At 40.6% G+C, this 18,172-nt stretch overlaps 1 protein-coding gene across 3 annotated transcripts in view; it reads left to right on the top strand.

Annotated features, from left to right (window-relative positions):
- Positions 1 to 18,172, top strand: part of STXBP5 (syntaxin binding protein 5) — a 641,864-nt gene that overhangs the window by 452,086 nt on the left and 171,606 nt on the right. For all 3 annotated transcript variants that reach the window (XM_077486344.1, XM_077486342.1, XM_077486345.1), the window contains exon 10: positions 3,195 to 3,349. In XM_077486344.1, the coding sequence (XP_077342470.1) occupies positions 3,195 to 3,349 (155 nt within the window). The remainder of the gene's footprint in view (positions 1 to 3,194; positions 3,350 to 18,172) is intronic.

Genomic DNA, 18,172 nt, shown 5'->3' with positions numbered 1-18,172 from the left:
TTCTTCTTTACAGCATTAACAGACTCAAAATATGTCCCTTTTAACCACTTAACAACCGGCCCATAGCCGAATGATGGCTACAGGGCGGTTGTTTAACTCTGGGAGGACGTCATATGACGTCCTCCCAGAATTCCGCTCTCACGTGCCCCCTGGGGCGCGCACTCGAGAGCATCCGTGACCGCCGGGTCCACAGAACCCGGCACATCACGGATCCAGGTAAACGGCCGCTCATCGCGGACGTTTACCACGTGATCGCTCCGATCGGTACAGCGGAGGGGGAAGAGATCGGTGTCAGCAGCAATGTGGGCTGCATCTGCAGTGCCCACATCGCTGCTCACCAAAATGTAACCCCTCAATTCCCTGCCAATACTCTGCAATACCCTGCCATTACCCTGCAACACTCTGCAATACCCTGCAACACCCGCCAATACCCTGCAACACTCTGCAATGCTCTGCAACACCCGCCAATACCCTGCAACACTCTGCAATGCCCTGCAACACTCTGCAATGCTCTGCAACGCAATACTCTGCAACGCCATACTCTGCAACGCCATACTTTGAGATACCCAGCCATACCCCGCCATAGTCGGTGATACCCTGCAATACCCAGCCATAGACATCCCCCCCTCCTCTCCCGCCTCCCTCCGGTGCTTCTACCGACTCGCCAATACGATCAAAGCCAGAATCTTTTTTTTTTTTTTTCAGGCTTCCCAGCTTAGAGGTGAGATGCGGGGTCTTATTGACCCCATATCTCACTGTAAAGAGGACCTGTCATGCCATATTCCTATTACAAGGGATGTTTACATTCCTTGTAATAGGAATAAAAGTGATCAAAAAATTTATTTTTGGGGAAAAAAATGTCAAACTAAAATAAATAAAGTAAAATGAACAATAAAAAAAAAAAAAAAAAATTTTTTAAAGCGCCCCTGTTCCCATGTGCTCGCATGCAGAAGCGAACGCATACTTAAGTCCCGCCCACATATGAAAACGGTGTTCAAACCACACATGTGAGGTATCGCTGCGAGAGCAATAATTCTAGCCCTAGAGCTCCTCTGTAACCCAAAACATATAAGCAGTAAAAAAAAATTAAATCGTCGCCTTTGGGGATTTTTAAAGTGGGGTACCCCCTAAAAAAAAAAAATTAAAAGTCAGCAGCTACAAATACTGCAGCTGCTGGCTTTTAATAATCGGACACTTACCTGCCCCAGGGTCCAGCGATGCGGGGGAACGAAGCCCCCCCCCCCCTCGCTCCCCGCTCTGCTCGCGGCGCCGTCATGCATACTGTGGGCACCCGGCTGTGGCTTCACAGCCGGGCACCCACTGCGCATGCGCGAGCGGCGCAGGGCGCCGTGATACGTCGTACAGTCACCTGGGACACATGACAGGTCCCAGGTGAATGTGCGGCGCGAGGGGAAGTGATGTCACCAGCCCGGGCAATGAGGAAGGCAGATTACGAGGGACCCCCTAGCAACCGGTATTTAGAGGTGAGTAAATTTTTTTTTTTTTTGCCAATTATTTATTTATTTATTTTTTTACGAATTTTAAGCAGTTTTAATTTTTTGGTGGCAACACCACTTTAAGTAGCGACGTTTGGCGCCATTCCACGAGCATGTGCAATTTTGAAGAGTGACATGTTAGGTATCTATTTACTCAGCGTAACTTCATCTTTCACATTATGCAAAAATTGGGCTAACTTTACAGTGTTTTTTTTTTTTTTTAAAGCACAAAACAGTTTTTTTTTCCAAAAAAAAGCATTCGAAAAATTGCTGTGCAAATACCGTGCGAGATAAAAAGTTGCAACAACCACCATTGTATTCTCCAGGGTGTTTGCTAAAAAAAAACATATATATATAATGTTTTGGGATTCTATGTAATTTTCTAGAAAATAAATGATGATTTTTACATGTAGGAGAGAAATGTCAGAATTGTCCTGGGTGCTCCAGAACGCCTGATGGCGCTCCCTGCATGTTAGGCCTCTGTATGTGGCCACACTGTGTAAAAGTCTCACACATGTGGTATCGCCGTACTCGGGAGTAATAGCAGAATGTGTTTTGGGGTATAATTTGTGGTATGCATATGCTGTGTGTGAGAAATAAACTGATAATATGACAATTTTGTGAAAAAAATAAAAAAGTATAAAAAATCTTGATTTTGCAAAGAATTGTGGGAAAAAAATGACAACTTCAAAAAACTCATCATGCCTCTTACTAAATACCTTGGAATGTCTTCTTTCCAAAAAGGGGTCATTTGGGGGGTATTTGTACTTTTCTGGCATGTTAGGGTCTCAAGAATTGAAATAGGCCGTCAGTACTTCAGGTGTGATCAATTTTCAGATATTGGCACCATAGCTTGTGGACTCTATATAACTTTCACAAAAACCAAATAATATCCACCAATTTGTACTTATTTTTACCAAAGATATGTAGTAGTATAAATTTTGGCCAAAATTTATGAAGAAAAAATTACTAATCTGCTAAATTTTATAACAGAAACAAAGAAAAATTCATTTTTTTACAGAATTTTCAGTATTTTTTCTTTTATAGCACAAAAAATAAAAAACCGAGCGGTGATTAAATACCACCAAAAGAAATCTCCATTTGTGTGAAAAAAAGGACAAAAATTTCATATAGGTCCAGTGTTGCATGACTGAGTAATTGTCATTCAAAATGTGAGAGCACCGAAAGCTGAAAATTGGTCTGGTTATTAAGGGTGTTTAAGTGCCCAGTGGTCAAGTGGTTAAGCACTGATCTAACTTTTGGGAATTCATTTTCACGTCCTTCGCTGAATCTTTTGTGCCACTCAAATGCGTACACAAGACAGGCCGTCATTCCATAAGCTGTAGTAAGCATTTGAAAACATTTTGTTGGTGTTTCATGCAATTTTCCCCCAAAAATTTAAAATTGACACGTTGTTCAACTTTTAAACTTAGCATTTTTTCGACACACTACAGAAAACACAACCAAACTAAATGGCGACTCATGATCAACTGAACACCATAGAGTGTTGCTGCTTGTTATGCAGGTTCAGACTTGTTCAAGGTCACCATGCATGCAGTTATAATCAGTTCTCACTGCTTTGTTTACTAGGTGGGATCACAGTCTCATTATTTAATAGACATATATAGAGAGAGAGATTCGAATATTTTGTGCGTTGGCACAAATTTTTTTAACCATTGTATATCTGACTTTTTTCAGGGAACCATTTATTATCCTATCAGGTGGCCTGTCCTATGACACAGTTGGAAGAAGACCCTGTCTAACCGTCATGCATGGAAAAAGCACAGCAGTCTTAGAAATGGATTATCGAATTGTGGATTTTCTTACACTTTGTGAAACTCCCTATTCTAATGGTAAGTCTGTTTATGGAGAAAAAAATAGTAATGCAGCTTTCTTTTGAAAATGGTGCATTCTGTCTTGCCTTGTTGGATAGTTTAGATACGTCCTCATATTACATAATTTATTGTAAAAAGATTGTATGATCAGATTGGAACTTGTATGGTGAACCTTTTCACTGCTGATTGAACGCTTTCTGACTTGCATTTGACCTACTTTTTACTGCATTATCCTGGGTCAAGCTGTTTTTGCATTCTCATTTATATGGGGAAAGTGGAAGTTATGGTACAAACAAAAGCCTGCTGACACTGGCAACCTACATAGATTAAGGGCAAGCACCGAGCTATTTTCTCTAGAAATTTGACATGCTTGTTAGAGAATGAAATCTGACTAGTTTCTATGGGAAACACCAAGGTGTTGTTCCTTTGCTCTGATTTTCATAAATCCTTGGCTTTTTAAGCTTATTTGAATAGGCAAACAATTAGATTTTTATTCAGATTTGCCTATAGATAAATACTGTGAAACTGACAGTTTGAACTACCGTATATACTCGAGTATAAGCCAAGTTTTTGAGCACATATTTTTGTGCTGAAAAAGCCCCCTCGGCTTATACTCGAGTCACTGTGTCCTGCAGCCTCACGCGCCTGATCTCCTGGCACTGTGACGTGCAATCTAGTCGGCAGCCGTGCAGTGTAAAAAAGCCCCGCCTTCTCCTTCTATTCGGGTCGGCTTATACTCGAGTATATACAGTACTTTTTGCAGATTACCACAGCAGCTATGCAGATGGTTGCAATGGCATGGAAGACCTCTAAACTTTGTCTCACAAAGACCAAAAATAGAATAGCGCAGGTTTTCCATGAGAAAATCAAGACCAGACTACAAGACAAAATACCTAAAACACCTAAGTATTTTACGCCAGCATTTCATATTCCTGATATGTGCCTGCTGTACCATGTACTTGTATGAAAATTATCCTATTCTTTGTATTGCTTCCTTGGTGTGAAATCCATGGTATTTCTTGAAATCCCTCTTATTGTTAGAAACTGACCACACTAAGCAAGAGAACATGTCATGGTTAGTTCTCTAGCTTTGCTGGGAACTTGGTGTGCTCTTTAAGAGGAAGTAAACTCTCCCACTCTGATGCTTCTCTTCATTTAATCCATTATAATAAGTAATTACCAGACTATAGCCACTGTAATCCAGCCCAAATTGCATATTACTTACTGTTTAAAGAAACTTTAAAAAATTTGTTTCCAGGTGTTAGGCAGCAGCACCTTAAGTATTGTTTTCTGAGTCCACAGTTGAGTGTATTTCCGCCCTTACATTGAGCACTTCCTGTACTGTTAACCAAGCCTCCTTCTCAATCCAATGTTTCTATGGCAACCCTGCTTCCCTGTTCATAGCTGACTTGCTTTATTTCATAGTATTTACTTATGCCTATGTTTAATGTTTCCCTTTGTCAGTCTTATCAGCTTCAGCTGATAAGACTGCAGTAATGGGCAAGTTTACACTGCATGTCATGTCACATGGTGTGTAGGAGGAAGCTCTGAATGATTTTGAAGTCTCCTGGGAGTTCAGTGTTGTGCCGTAGGAAGTCCTGATAACAGATAGATAAGCACATAGTGTGCCGTAAATCAGGGGAGATCTGGGCATGCTCAGTGACTTCATTCTAAAGAACAAAAAGGAATACAACAATACTAAGCAAGTAAGGAGATATCTACAAGCAGTGTTCATTGGGGTTTTTTATGCTGATTTACATGGGACAAAGTTGTGGGGGAGGGTTTACAACAACTTACAATGATAAGTCCTGACACACGCACCTCACTGCATAGCCATTCATTGAAAAGTTTAGTGCATCTGAGAACAGGGGGGTTGTGATCACATATAAAAAGGGGTGGGGGTATTTTTTTTTTATAGCTATGCATACTACTGGAACCCTGAATACCTGTCATGCTCCTTACACATTGCATACTCCTTGAAGTACTCAACTGCTTTCCTGGAACCCCCATCCTCACCATACCTTAGTCTTCCTCCGAGACCTGCTTTATGCACTGTAAAGGAGGCCCTGATATAAAGGGGACTACACTGTAAAGGGGCACTAAAATAATCACAGTGGTGCCCCCTTTATATTAAAGAGCCCCAAGCAATCTCAGCCTCCTCCATCACAGTGCCCCTGCAGTCTGCCCCACCTAACATCACAAATCATTAATCTCTGCCTTTCCTGAACAGGACTCTTACTTTTGGCAGGGAAGAGGGTGTGATTAGTCTGTGTCCTCTCCCTGCTCCCCCATCCGCCTGATGATGTCAACCTATCAGCAAGGCAGGGGGTGGGAGGAGCTCTCCTGTTCTGATCTACAGCTCCTCCCGCCCCCTGCCCTGCTGATTGCATGACATCGTTGGTCGCGTGGAGCCTGGAGAGAACACACTGGTATGGCCACACAGCAGGAAGTGAGCAGCAACTGTGGTCTGTGATGGCCCTGTGCAGACCGCGGTCCACCCTCGTCTTCTGCTGTGCAGCCCAGTCAAGAGTGGACTCTTAAAGTGATTTTGTCACCACCACCAGTCCTCCCAGTGGCTTGTATGTCCTGGAGGTATGAGCTTCTTTTATAGGGTGGCCTTCTCATATAAGAGACTGGGTTAATTTATATAGTTATTAAACTTTGAAAACTGCTATGTAAGAAATTTTTTTTTTTTTTAATTTTTTTTTTTATTTATGCATAAACATCTTCCATAAATAAAAAAAAGTGGTTTAAGACTACTGTGTTATATAGGAGGTGATAACTGCATCAAATATTTGGTAGTTGAAAGTCACCACATTCCCTTTTTGTTGCTGACCCCCCCCCCCCCCCCCCCATGTCTACTTATAGACTTAATGCGTCTCATTTTTGAATTTGTGTTATTCTTGATTTTTTTTTTTTTTCAGAATGCACTAATGTGGGAGCAGTTCTTTTTTTTTATTGAGGTTTTTGAAAATCTCTACTACAGACTGCTTGATAACCAGTAATTATTGGCTCACATTAAACAGAACTGCCTATGTATTAAACAAGAATATTGGATGCAATGGACCACCATTAATATATCCATTTGTCAATAGCTGGACTTGGCTAGCCTCATAATGTTTTTAAAAATCTGTGCTTGGCAGACTTTTCTTACACTGCGTAGACTACAATTTGTTTTTGACAAGATAAAGCCTTACCTACATTATCACCACATGACAGGTCTATTCTGTGCTCTTGAGTGCATGTAAAACTAACTAATTATTATTATTATTTTTTATTCGATTGTAAGCTTTACATGACATTCATATCTCCATTTTCCGGTTTGTTTTTTCTCAATATGTTTACTTTACACCCTACTATAATTTGTAAGGTAAAGATATGAATACAACAGATACAGAAAAACTGTAAATATGCTAGAGATCTTCTAGATATCCTGCAGATTTCTTTGTGTGGAGTTGAACCCCCCACCCAAGTTTCTTTTGGAAGACCCATAACTAACTGCATTTTACAGGCTGTTGGGTTGATGCATAAAAGCTGGCTTGGCAGGAAAATGTATTTGCCCACAGATTTTATTTTTTATGCTTGGACTGTCAAAAAGTGTACAAATACTCACTCTTCTTGACTTATAGTATTGCAAGAGCCTCAATCAAATGGACAACCTTTTTCATTTAGGAAAAATCCTATAAGCACAATTAGAACTGCCCAAGAAAGTTTGGAAAATGTTGAGCTGGATGATCCAGCAGAAGAAAATATACCTGTTACTTTTTGTAGTAATCTTTCAACTTTAGTCTTACCCTTGCTTGGTTACATTTCAAGTGCATGTCACCAAACTTTTTTTTTTAATTTTTTTATACAACAATGAAAGATTATAATATTGGACATAAATTGAGTGGCTTAATTTGTTTAATCTCTTTAGAGCTACAGCTATGGTAGTATGAGGATCTTAATGTAACGTGTGGCCAGTTTAGCATGTAGATAACCTCAAACATATGTGCCCATATATGCATTATATACTGTACCACAGTCAGCCTTGAACTGGACAGCCAGAAGAATGTCAAAACTGCCTTATGTCACATCAAATACACAGCAGGAGCACAAAACGCTTCCATTGTACCATCATATTGCCCACTTGTCTGCTCTCCAACTAACCATGCTACTAAAGCTGCAAATCCCTTGTCAATATTCTGCATGTGACCTTTTGATTCCCCCTTCATGGGAACACTGCTGGAAGTCTCCATTAGTTCAGTTAACAGACATAATGCCAAAGTGTGGAAATATAAAATAGTTTATTTCTCATGAGCTGGTATGTTTCCATTTCAAATGGCTGCCATAACATCACAATCAAGGTCAGAGAGAAGCAATTTAAATGTTAAAGGTGGGTGGTCTCTGTAATACTCCTTTTTTATTTATTGCCCTCTATATCATGTCCCTTAAGTGCTCTGTTGTGCGCCAAGTTCCCATCAGTCAGGAGGACTTTGTTTCATTTGGCAGGATCCAGTCCTAATAAAGCCTGTGCTATCCCTACTTACAAGCAGCCGGAGGCCCTCTCTCTAGAGTTCTGTTCTCATTTGCAGATCCTGCACTGTAACCTGACTTAGCTGTGCGCTTGATCTGCCAAACCCTGACTTATCCAAGGTTGTTTAAAGGAAACTGATTACTATAGCAGTTAACCCCTTGGTTGTAGGGTATTTGAAACTCTACCTTCAACTATAACTTGGATTGTTGATCTTACTTTAATTTCCCATATGAGTTTCCTGTCAGTGAACTTGAGGAGGCTAAAGTGTTAGACCACAGAGCCTTTGACTAAAAAGCAATCTGCCTGAATTTCGAGGAACAATTCCACTTCCTGATGGCTTTGGACAACATCCTCAAGGATGCCACAGGTGGCAGGAGTACTCCTCTTCCTCAGTTCCAGACTCATTCTGCTGGAGGCCAAGAACAGTCATTTTTGTTTTTTCTATGTACTTTAAACTCCAAGCCTGGCTCCCAGTCTGCAAACTTTTAAATTCCAAGTCTCTCAAACCCTACCCTCAGACAAGTTGTCTTCAGCATGATGGTGCATCCCCACTTTCCAAAGTGGGGAGTCTATTCGCCTTTGTGGACACCTGGGCAGCCTGCTTCTTAGATGCATGGGTGTGAGAGGTGGTTTCCAAAGCCTACAAAGTAGAGTTTCACTCCCAGTCCCCTAATCCATCATTTCCATTCTTTGTCACCACACAGATTAGCTGATTTTAGTGCAGCCCTGCTGGTTGTCTGGAACAGTGTGTTATTGCCCCAGTTCCTGTAGTGGAATGGTTTCAGAGGTTTTACTCCAATCTATTCCCAAGCCCAAAAGGTCATACACCATATCTTGGATATCTCAATATCGTCATTTAGGCCCAGACATTCTATATGGAATCCACCCGGTATGTTATAACCATCTGCCATCAAACTTTGTCCTCTGTGGACATCATGGATGCATACCTGCATTGTGCCCATGTTTCCAGCTCATCAGATTTGGTATGGATTATTTGCACTTTCGGTATATGGCCCTGCCTTCTCCACCTTGGGTGTCAACCAGTGTTCTGGCCCCTGCACTAGTTTTACTGCGATTTCAGGACACTCATCCCATTGTGGGATATGTAGATGACTTTCCACTAAGGAAACTTCCAGCTCAGATAACACTGACTGCACAATCTTTCCAGAGAAATCCTGAACCTTCAGACATCACCACTAGAACAGAATTGGTGCTTGGAATATCTGGGTCTAGTCCTAGACACCACTCAAGCCTGAGTTTTTCTTCCCCAGGAGAAACTTCAAACTCTCTGCTCCCAGATCATACTTTTCAAAAGATGGAGGCTATTCTGCTGATTTTCATAATAATGGCAGAGGCATATGTGGCCATCTGACCTGGTAAGACTTCTGGGGGGACTTTTATTATTTTCTCTTCAAGATTATCTGAATCTTACAGTTTACCATACTACTTTATACTCGTTGGTTTTAATTGCATGGCTGAAGCCCAGGCATCTCTGAATCGGTTATTTTCCTGATGCTTAAAACTAGGAAGTTCCTTTCCCGCAAGGTTTATCCGTGTATGTGAAGGTCATATTTTGCATAATATTCACCTTAGGAAATTCTGAGTGGGATGAATCCTTGCCTTTTTTTTACTGATGGGTCTGCATCCTACCCTGCTGTTGCCTTCTCCTTCCACCCTTAGATGATCCCTGAAAATGCTTCAAGGAAGCCTATCCTTCCTCCACCTAAAAACTGTACTTTTACTTTCTCCATCAATTCATCCCTCATGCTTGCCTTTTGACCCACTGCAGCATGAAAAAAACAGAGAGCCAAAAGGATTAGTGATTCAGGGTATGGAGAAAATAAGCATGCCCATCGGAGGAGGTGACAAGTTTGATATCTTGTGCAGAAAGGAAGTTTACTGGATATTCAGTTTACATACAAGAATACCAGTAGGGTTAAATTATGATTGGGACATATCCTACTTTTATGAATAGCAACACTGAAGTAGACCCAGTCATATATTAGTACCCTATTCACACTCCTGTATACATATACCTCTACATGTGCTATTTTATCATTCTTCTGTGCATGTACGGTTGTGTTTTTCATGTTCTCTACTATGTTTGCACATTATATGAATGTTTTTAGGGTGGTATGTCTATTTATTTTTTGTCATATGTTAGATATTCTAACACGTCTCCTAATAGCTTTCAACCTTGCATGTACGTTTTTTTTTTTTTTCAATGCGACTTTTATCGCACTGCTATGGACATCACCTTTGACATGCATTGGCCGACTGTTGCTTTATACTGCTGTGGTTCATGCATGTCATATTTTGGCTGGTTGGAGTATCCACATGCATTTTACGGCTACTATTATGTGTGCATGCCCATGTTGACTTTTATTGCACTGTCATGGAAATTGCCTGTGGTTCATGCATGTTATATCCTGACTAGTGGGGGAACTTTTTTTTTTTTCACATATTGGACAACAGTGTTGCTTTATACTGTTGTGGTTTTACTGCTGTGGTTCATGCATGTCATGTCCTGGCTGGATGGGGTAGAATGCCCATATGCGTTTTATGGATACTTTATGTATGTCTTATGTATACGATATGCTGTTTACTTGCCGTTCATTTGCCATTCAAAGTGGTCAATTTGTGACAGTTTTATTTTGAGCAGCTTATATCCTTTGACACACGTATCTGCATGGTTTCTTTAGCGGCATCTGTGTAGCCCTTTTTGCTATATTTGTTTGACTGCCTGAAATCATCTCTATGTTCCTATCTCTTCTGTCTTTGCCGTTGTCATCAGCTCTTTTCCTTCTATTTCATAAACTGTTTCTTTTTATAAGGTGTCTTTTCCTTTTTCTTTACAACATACATGGTAGATGTGAGTAGAGGTCGACCGATATGGGTTTTTCTCTGGCCGATGCCGATATTTAGAAATCATGGCGGCCGATAGCCGATATATGATGCCGATTTTTTTGGGCCGATATGTTAGGCCGATTTTTATTTTATTTATTTATTTTTTTCCTTTTTTATTTATTATTATTATTTTTTTTAATCCCCCTTGATCTAACACACCTTTCCCATTGGGGCGTTTTTCAGGCGCTTTTGGGCTAAAAATAGCGCCTGTAAAGTGCCTGCAAAATGGCTCCCCTGCAGTCTGTGTGAAAGACAGAGTGCTTTCACACTGAGGCGATGCGCTGGCAGGATCTTAAAAAAAAAAGTCCTGCAAGCAGCACGTTTGGAGTGGTGTATACCGCTTCTCCACCACTCCTGCCCATTGATATGAATGGGCACCACTGCCGAAGCGCATGCAATGCGATTTGGCAGCAGTGCTTCATGGGCGCATTTAACCTCTTCCTCGGTCGCTAGCTGGGTTATATGTGCCCCACTAGCAGCCAAATAGCACCGCTAAAATGATGGTAAAGAGCCGCTAAAACTTGCGTTTTACCATCAACGCTCCAGTGTGAAAGCAGCCTTCATAAGTGATACAGAAAATTTCTTACATTTAAACATTTATTAAACAAAACAAACCTCCAATCAGTTTACTTGTATGTATGATTTAGATTAAAAAAAAAAAAAAAACCTATGTATTAAAAATAGGTAGTCAAAACTTTTGGCCGAAAAAAAAAATGGGCTAACTTTGTTTTTATTTTATTTTTAAATAGTGTATTTTTTTCCCAAAAAAATGCATTTGAAAGACCTCTGTGCAAATGCCATGTGACATAAAATATTGCAACAACCGCTATTTTATTCCCTAGGATCTCTGCTAAAAAAAATATATATAATTTTTGGGGGGTCTAAGTGATTTTCTGGCAGAAAATACAGGATTTTTACTTGTAAGCAACAAGTGTCAGAAAAGATTTAGTCTTTAAATAGTTAAACTGAGAACTTCTACACACAGAGATGACTTCATTCATTGAAGTGTAAACATTGTATCATTTAGTTCTTTTCTTGGCAGTCTGCCCAGAGAGGAGGAAAGTGTTGCTATGACGACTCAGGCAACTCACACTGACTTCTTACAGAAGTCATTCCAAAGTCCCTGTAGTTCTAAATCGGCTTTTTATCAGCACAATCGGCCGATGCCGATTATTTAAAAAATGGCAAATATTGGCCGATATATCGGTCAACCTCTAGATGTGAGTACGATTGCTTGGTCTTATCATATATTGTATGGCTTTTTGCTTATATTTCACTTATATTTTTTTTCACTTATGTCCAACGTTGTAATATGCCTCAGATAGAACATTGATTACCACTTAATGTTTTATAATCGTGCCTTACATTAGTCAACTTCGGTTCTCTGGCAGTGATCGTCTCTCTGCTATTGTTTGTGGTATGTTTGATTGCGCTCAGCCGTGCAGATATATTTAATGCATTGTTCAGTGCCTTGTCATGTTTTTATACTGTATATTGTATCAATATTAGAACTTTGTTGGCAATATTATCTGCTAGGGGACAGCATGCCAACACGGTGAACCAGTTCTATTCTGACTTTATGCTGTCATTCTTCCAGAGGTCTTAATCTTGTTGGCTCTCTGTTTTTTCGTGCTGCCCATTTTCCTGTGCACAAATCTTCCTGTGCACATTTGGTTTCCACTTTAGTCTGATTCGATATGGGAGGAGTTTTTGGGGGTTGTCTATCCACTAATTGGTTTTATTTCACTATAAATATTTTCAGTAGAAATGCACTTTTTAGGCCGGAAATAGAGGCCATGCCTAACATAAAAAATAAAAGGGGCACGGGGAGGGAGGGCAACAGGTGGTGGAACCAGAGGAGGAGCACAGGTGATGGAACCAGAGGAGGAGCACAGGGGGTGGAACCAGAGGAGGAGCACAGGGGGTGGAACCAGAGGAGGAGCACAGGGGGTGGAACCAGAGGAGGAGCACAGGGGGTGGAACCAGAGGAGGAGCACAGGGGGTGGAACCAGAGGAGGAGCACAGGGGGTGGGACCAGAGGAGGAGCACAGGGGGTGGGACCAGAGGAGGAGCACAGGGGGTGGGACCAGAGGAGGAGCACAGGGGGTGGGACCAGAGGAGGAGCACGGGGGGGACCGGAGGAAGAACATAGGGGGGTGATTAGTGCGGCGGTGGGGGGAGTTACAAGCACTGATCCCACTGTATAGATTTCAATAAAGCAGCTGAAAGCCATGGGAGAGGAAGAGAAACAACTGTCAGCTTCTTAATTTAAATCTATACAGGGAGACTGGTGCTTGTAACTCCTCCCCCCCCCCCCCCTCTGTTGCACCGATCACCCCTGACTGCCCAGCTATCATTTGCGCAAGTACAAATACTCTTGCAAATGTTCGATATCGGCACCGATACTAATATCTGTGCATGTCCTTCTTTGTGCTTTTAAAGTTGCTCAGAAAGGGTTTTATGATTTCCATGCTATGAACTTATCCAAAGGTGACACACCTCTGGTTTAGGGTCTACACACTGTTCAATTTGGTGTTGGATTATTATTCGTAAGGATCCTCGGGAGCCTCTCTACCTGTAAACCAGTTAGTGATATTCCTCCACACAGCCATGCTCTTATAGCACACATCTTCATAGTTACTAAACAAACTGTTGCCCATTATGGAAATACCCTGCCTGAATTACGAGGAGGCAGGTGCACGTCAGATTTCTAAATGGCTAAATAAATTAAAAAGAATTGGGATTATGGAAAAATTGATACCTATGTCTTTGGAGAAAAGGGAATGTATATCTCAAATATGGGCTCCTTGGGAGCTATTCTTGCAATCCGATGAGGGGAAAAGGTTGATTGGAGAGGAATTAGAGGCGTAGACTAGTCTGTTAAATGTTACAAGATCCTGACTCCCAAGGGACCAGGGGGCACCCTTTTTTTTTTCTTTTTTTCTTTTTCGGTTGCCTGTTCTATAAGCCCCTTGTGGGGTTCTGGGCTTTAGAGCAGGGGAATTGACATTGTTATATGTTTATAAAAACAACAGGATTACGTTTTAAGACTCAAAGAATATGCTTTGATTTGAAATTTGACTTTAAAAGTACCCTTATGTAACTGTAACTATTGACTTTTTTTTTATGTAATCCTGTAAAGAAATAATAATAAAAAAAAAAAAAGAATTACGAGGAGGTCAAATCTAGAAAATCTTATTAATGAAAAATTGACAGCTAACAAATTTGTTTCAGTCTGGCAAACTTGGCTCAACTATTCACCAGCCCTCTCAGCATATTTTGTGCTTCTTGCAACTCTAATACATGGGAGAATTCATATTGTCCAGCTCACATTGTGAGAACACTTTAAATGGCCTCCATGATTCTTCCATTTCACCTCCCATTTTCTCCCAACATCCAATGCTGCTTTGCCTTCTGACTTTCGTCAATTACTATCTTGCCTTTCGCTCTGCGGGGGCCAGGAGAAAGACTCAGCTCCTAAATGGAGCGGCCTCAGGTCTGCCATTTAGTGATGCCCGTTCTACAGGGTAGTTCTTATAAGTGTTAGAAGGGGGGTAGACACAGTTATACGATTAGATTTATCCAGGAATACCACTTTTAATAAAGATCTAATGTTTGCATATTTTGATATTTTGAAAGTCAGCAATTTCCATGGAATGTGCTTACTTCAGAATTCCAGTCACAAATCCTCCGGCAGCAGGCTTTAGAGGAGGTAGCTAGTAATCTGAGACTGTGCGGGCAGTCCCAGTCCCTAGCAGCAACATCTGGTATTAATCCCAAAGAACGTACACACCTGTAGTTCTAGGCAAAGGCTTTTTTTCAAGGTGGAGTAACAGCTGTCCTCTGCCCATCTCTTCAGTGGGAGAGTCCTTCCCCAGTCCAGCTTCCGCAGATGTTTCTCTACAGCAAATATCTTTTAGAAGTCTTTTGATCCAAGTCTTTTCATGCCCTTAGCTAAGCACATGCTAAGGCCTAGCAGCAGCTCTTCAAAATGCTTGCTGCCTCCAAGGAGCAGCAGCCCCAGAGAATAACACTGCCGAACAGACCCCCCCCCCCAAACATTTATCTTCTCCCCAGCCACCTTCTAGGCACCCCCTACCAGGGATTGACTGAGGTCAGATGAATTAATTATACCTTTAGTGGCTGACTCAGCTATTCGATGTATGGAATCTTCTTCCAGAGGCAGGCGCAATCAACCACCAAGCTTAGGAATACCTTGCCAGACCTAGAAAATAGATTCGATATTCCTTATCTAAACAATAGAAAAAGCAGCGCTGAATATAAATCCACACCAGTGAATTCAAAAATATTAAAGATGATAGACCCAGTCCAGTGAACATGAATTACTAAATGTTACTACACTGTGCAAGCCCTGCCCCGAGCATACAGAAAATAGAGAAAATTAATTAATAGTTTGTATCGAAATTAATTAACACAAATTATTATATAGTGCATATCACCAGATGAATACCGATAACAAATATATACGATCTGTTGAAAAAAATATCCTGTGACTAAATATTATTCAACACTAAAAAATAAACAAGTAACGAGAATCAAATGAATTGTTTCAAGTTCTATCAAACAATGTCCACTTCCTAAAAACATTGTTACCAACACCACTGTGAAAAGCTCCTGAGAATATAATGTATCCCAGTAAAATCACATTATATTCTCAGGAGCTTTTCACAGTGGTGTTGGTAACAATGTTTTTAGGAAGTGGACATTGTTTGATAGAACTTGAAACAATTCATTTGATTCTCGTTACTTGTTTATTTATTTTTTAGTGTTGAATAATATTTAGTCACAGGATATTTTTTTCAACAGATCGTATATATTTGTTATCGCTATTCATCTGGTGATATGCACTATATAATAATTTGTGTTAATTAATTTCGATACAAACTATTAATTAATTTTCTCTATTTTCTGTATGCTCGGGGCAGGGCTTGCACAGTGTAGTAACATTTAGTAATTCATGTTCACTGGACTGGGTCTATCATCTTTAATATTTTTGAATTCACTGGTGTGGATTTATATTCAGCGCTGCTTTTTCTATTGTTTAGATAAGGAATATTGTACACATTTTGTTTAAAGTGGCGGCTTAGTTTATAGTGCTTTGTTTAGCGCAGTGGTGATACACAATAGATGGAGGGAAAGAGTAAGTGTGTCCTTGTTTTACATAGAAAATAGATTGCTGCTCCACTGAGTACAGCAGAACCAAACATTAAATTTAGCCTGTCTAGGGTAGGGTGCTACATAAGTTTGTATTCCAACATAATAAGAGGGTCTGATGGCATTAATTGACATAAAAATGACAACTTGGACCTTCAAACTACATTTTACCATCTCAGAAATAAGACCTAGGCAAGCAGATTAGGATATACCACCTTGGCACCCATACAAAGAGGGGCTATTCATCTGTATAATGTGCAAGCTTTTGAAAAGGCTAGCCACCTCTTTTCATAGCCCAATGGTTTGCACTTGAACAGAGCTAAATATACGCTCAACCAGGCAACATTTTAGAAACTGGGCATTATTTAAGTTTTTGAAACTTCCAATACTGCAGTTGTTAAATGCCTGTAAATGCATTAGGGGCTAGAAAACAACCTGGTGCTTTCATCATTTGTTAAGGTTGTCTATCACAGGTGGATGCTTTGTTGGGTATGACATCTATATGTTGGCCATGGGCTATCGGTATTTAAATTTTTGTCCCATCCCGAGAGAGTAGCTGTTTAGCAGTATTTGCCTGCTGGCAGTTTTGGGGAAAAAAAGGTAGTGGGTAAGAACCCAGATAGTTTTACAGGATAAAAGGATTGTGCAATCTGCAGTCTTCTCCCAACAGTTAAAAATATCTTTATTGGTATCAAAATTACATATAGATATAAGTGAGCAAACTATATACAACACACAATAAAATAACATTAAAAAGACAAGGCTTGCACGGACACACCCAGGACAAGGGCACTAGATGGATGGAAAATCCACTCAAGTTATAGCTGTGCCCAATGCATGTGAGCTGACAGATCTGGGATGGTGGGAGAGAGCCAGGGGCAGGAAGCACACAACGGTGTCAGCTCAATGAAGGGCAAGACACTTATATTCTTGGTCTCTAGCCGGATAGAGACCGAGAACATGATTGTGTATTGCCCTTCATTGAGCTGACACCGTTGTTCAGGATCTAAGGTAAAGGGCACTGTCTGTATACATTTACCCAGCACTACGATCCTATGAGATGATCTGGTACCTCCTTCTCTTTTTGGCAGTTGCACCAACCTGATCGACCCTGTATTGCAGGGTATGTGCAAAATCCATGGATTTTCTGCCTGACCTTGCATTTAGATTATGTTTAAGGTCATTCATAGTCTGTTAAAAACTGAAAAAAAGACCCAAATGGGGTTCTGTCCATTAATTTAGGACTTGCTGTTTTAACATGTGCTAATGTCTGATATTAACCAAACAAACTTAATACATTTATGCGCTGGCACTGCATTGAATATTAATGCAACTAAGTGTTTATAAATGGGCTGTATATATTTTAGTAAAACCTATTGATGGCGTAGTACGAGAGAGCCATCTACTGCTCACACAAGTAATTGCTGCTTTTTTTTTTTTTTTTCAATACTATATATGCAGCCACAGGTCAGACTCTGTTCGTTCTAAAGGTTGAATGGTTAAAAAAAAAACAGTGGACGGCATTAGAACTATGTAGTTCAAGCAGCCTACTTGATTAAATTATAAACTGAATGTATTGTTAAGACAGAACCTCTCAATACAAAGATGAAAAAGATTATAAAGTGGTTCTAAAGGCAGGTGTTTTTTGTTTTGTTTTTTTAACCTTATGTGCAGCTCCCCCCTCCCGCTTCCCCTTATACTTAACTTGAGCCCATACTCGATCCAGAGGAATGTCTCTCTGTTTTCTTCCTCCTCACAGGACAGATTATAAACAGTGGGAACCATTGGCTCCTGCTGCTGTCAATCCTGTGATGAGTCTATGGACCCAGACAGCGCAGCTCAGGATCAAGCCCACAGGTGTGTCACAATAAGAAGCTGCTTCCTATAGTGGCGCACAGAAGATGATGAGCCAGGAATTCTGGTGGGGACCCCAGATAAGGAGGATTGGGGCTGTTCTGTGCAAAACTATTACACAGAGCAGGTAAGTACAGTGGGAAAAATAACAATTTGATCCCCTGCAGATTTTGTAAGTTTGCCCACTTACAAAGAAATGAAGGGTCTATAATTGCTTTCATACGTGTATTTTAAATGATATACAGATAAGCAACCAAAAATCCAGAAAAAAACACATGATACGAATGTTATAAATCGAGTTGCAGTTCAGTGAGTAAAATAAGTATTTGATCCCCTACCAACCAACAATAATCATGGCTCCCACAGACATTAGGTGCCCCTAACGACAA

Source organism: Lithobates pipiens, unplaced genomic scaffold, assembly GCF_037356315.1.
Source record: "Lithobates pipiens isolate NorthernLeopardFrog02 unplaced genomic scaffold, aLitPip1_a1.2 Scaffold_18, whole genome shotgun sequence".
Lineage (NCBI taxonomy): Eukaryota > Metazoa > Chordata > Amphibia > Anura > Ranidae > Lithobates > Lithobates pipiens.
This window is presented reverse-complemented; position numbering and strand designations above follow the sequence as displayed.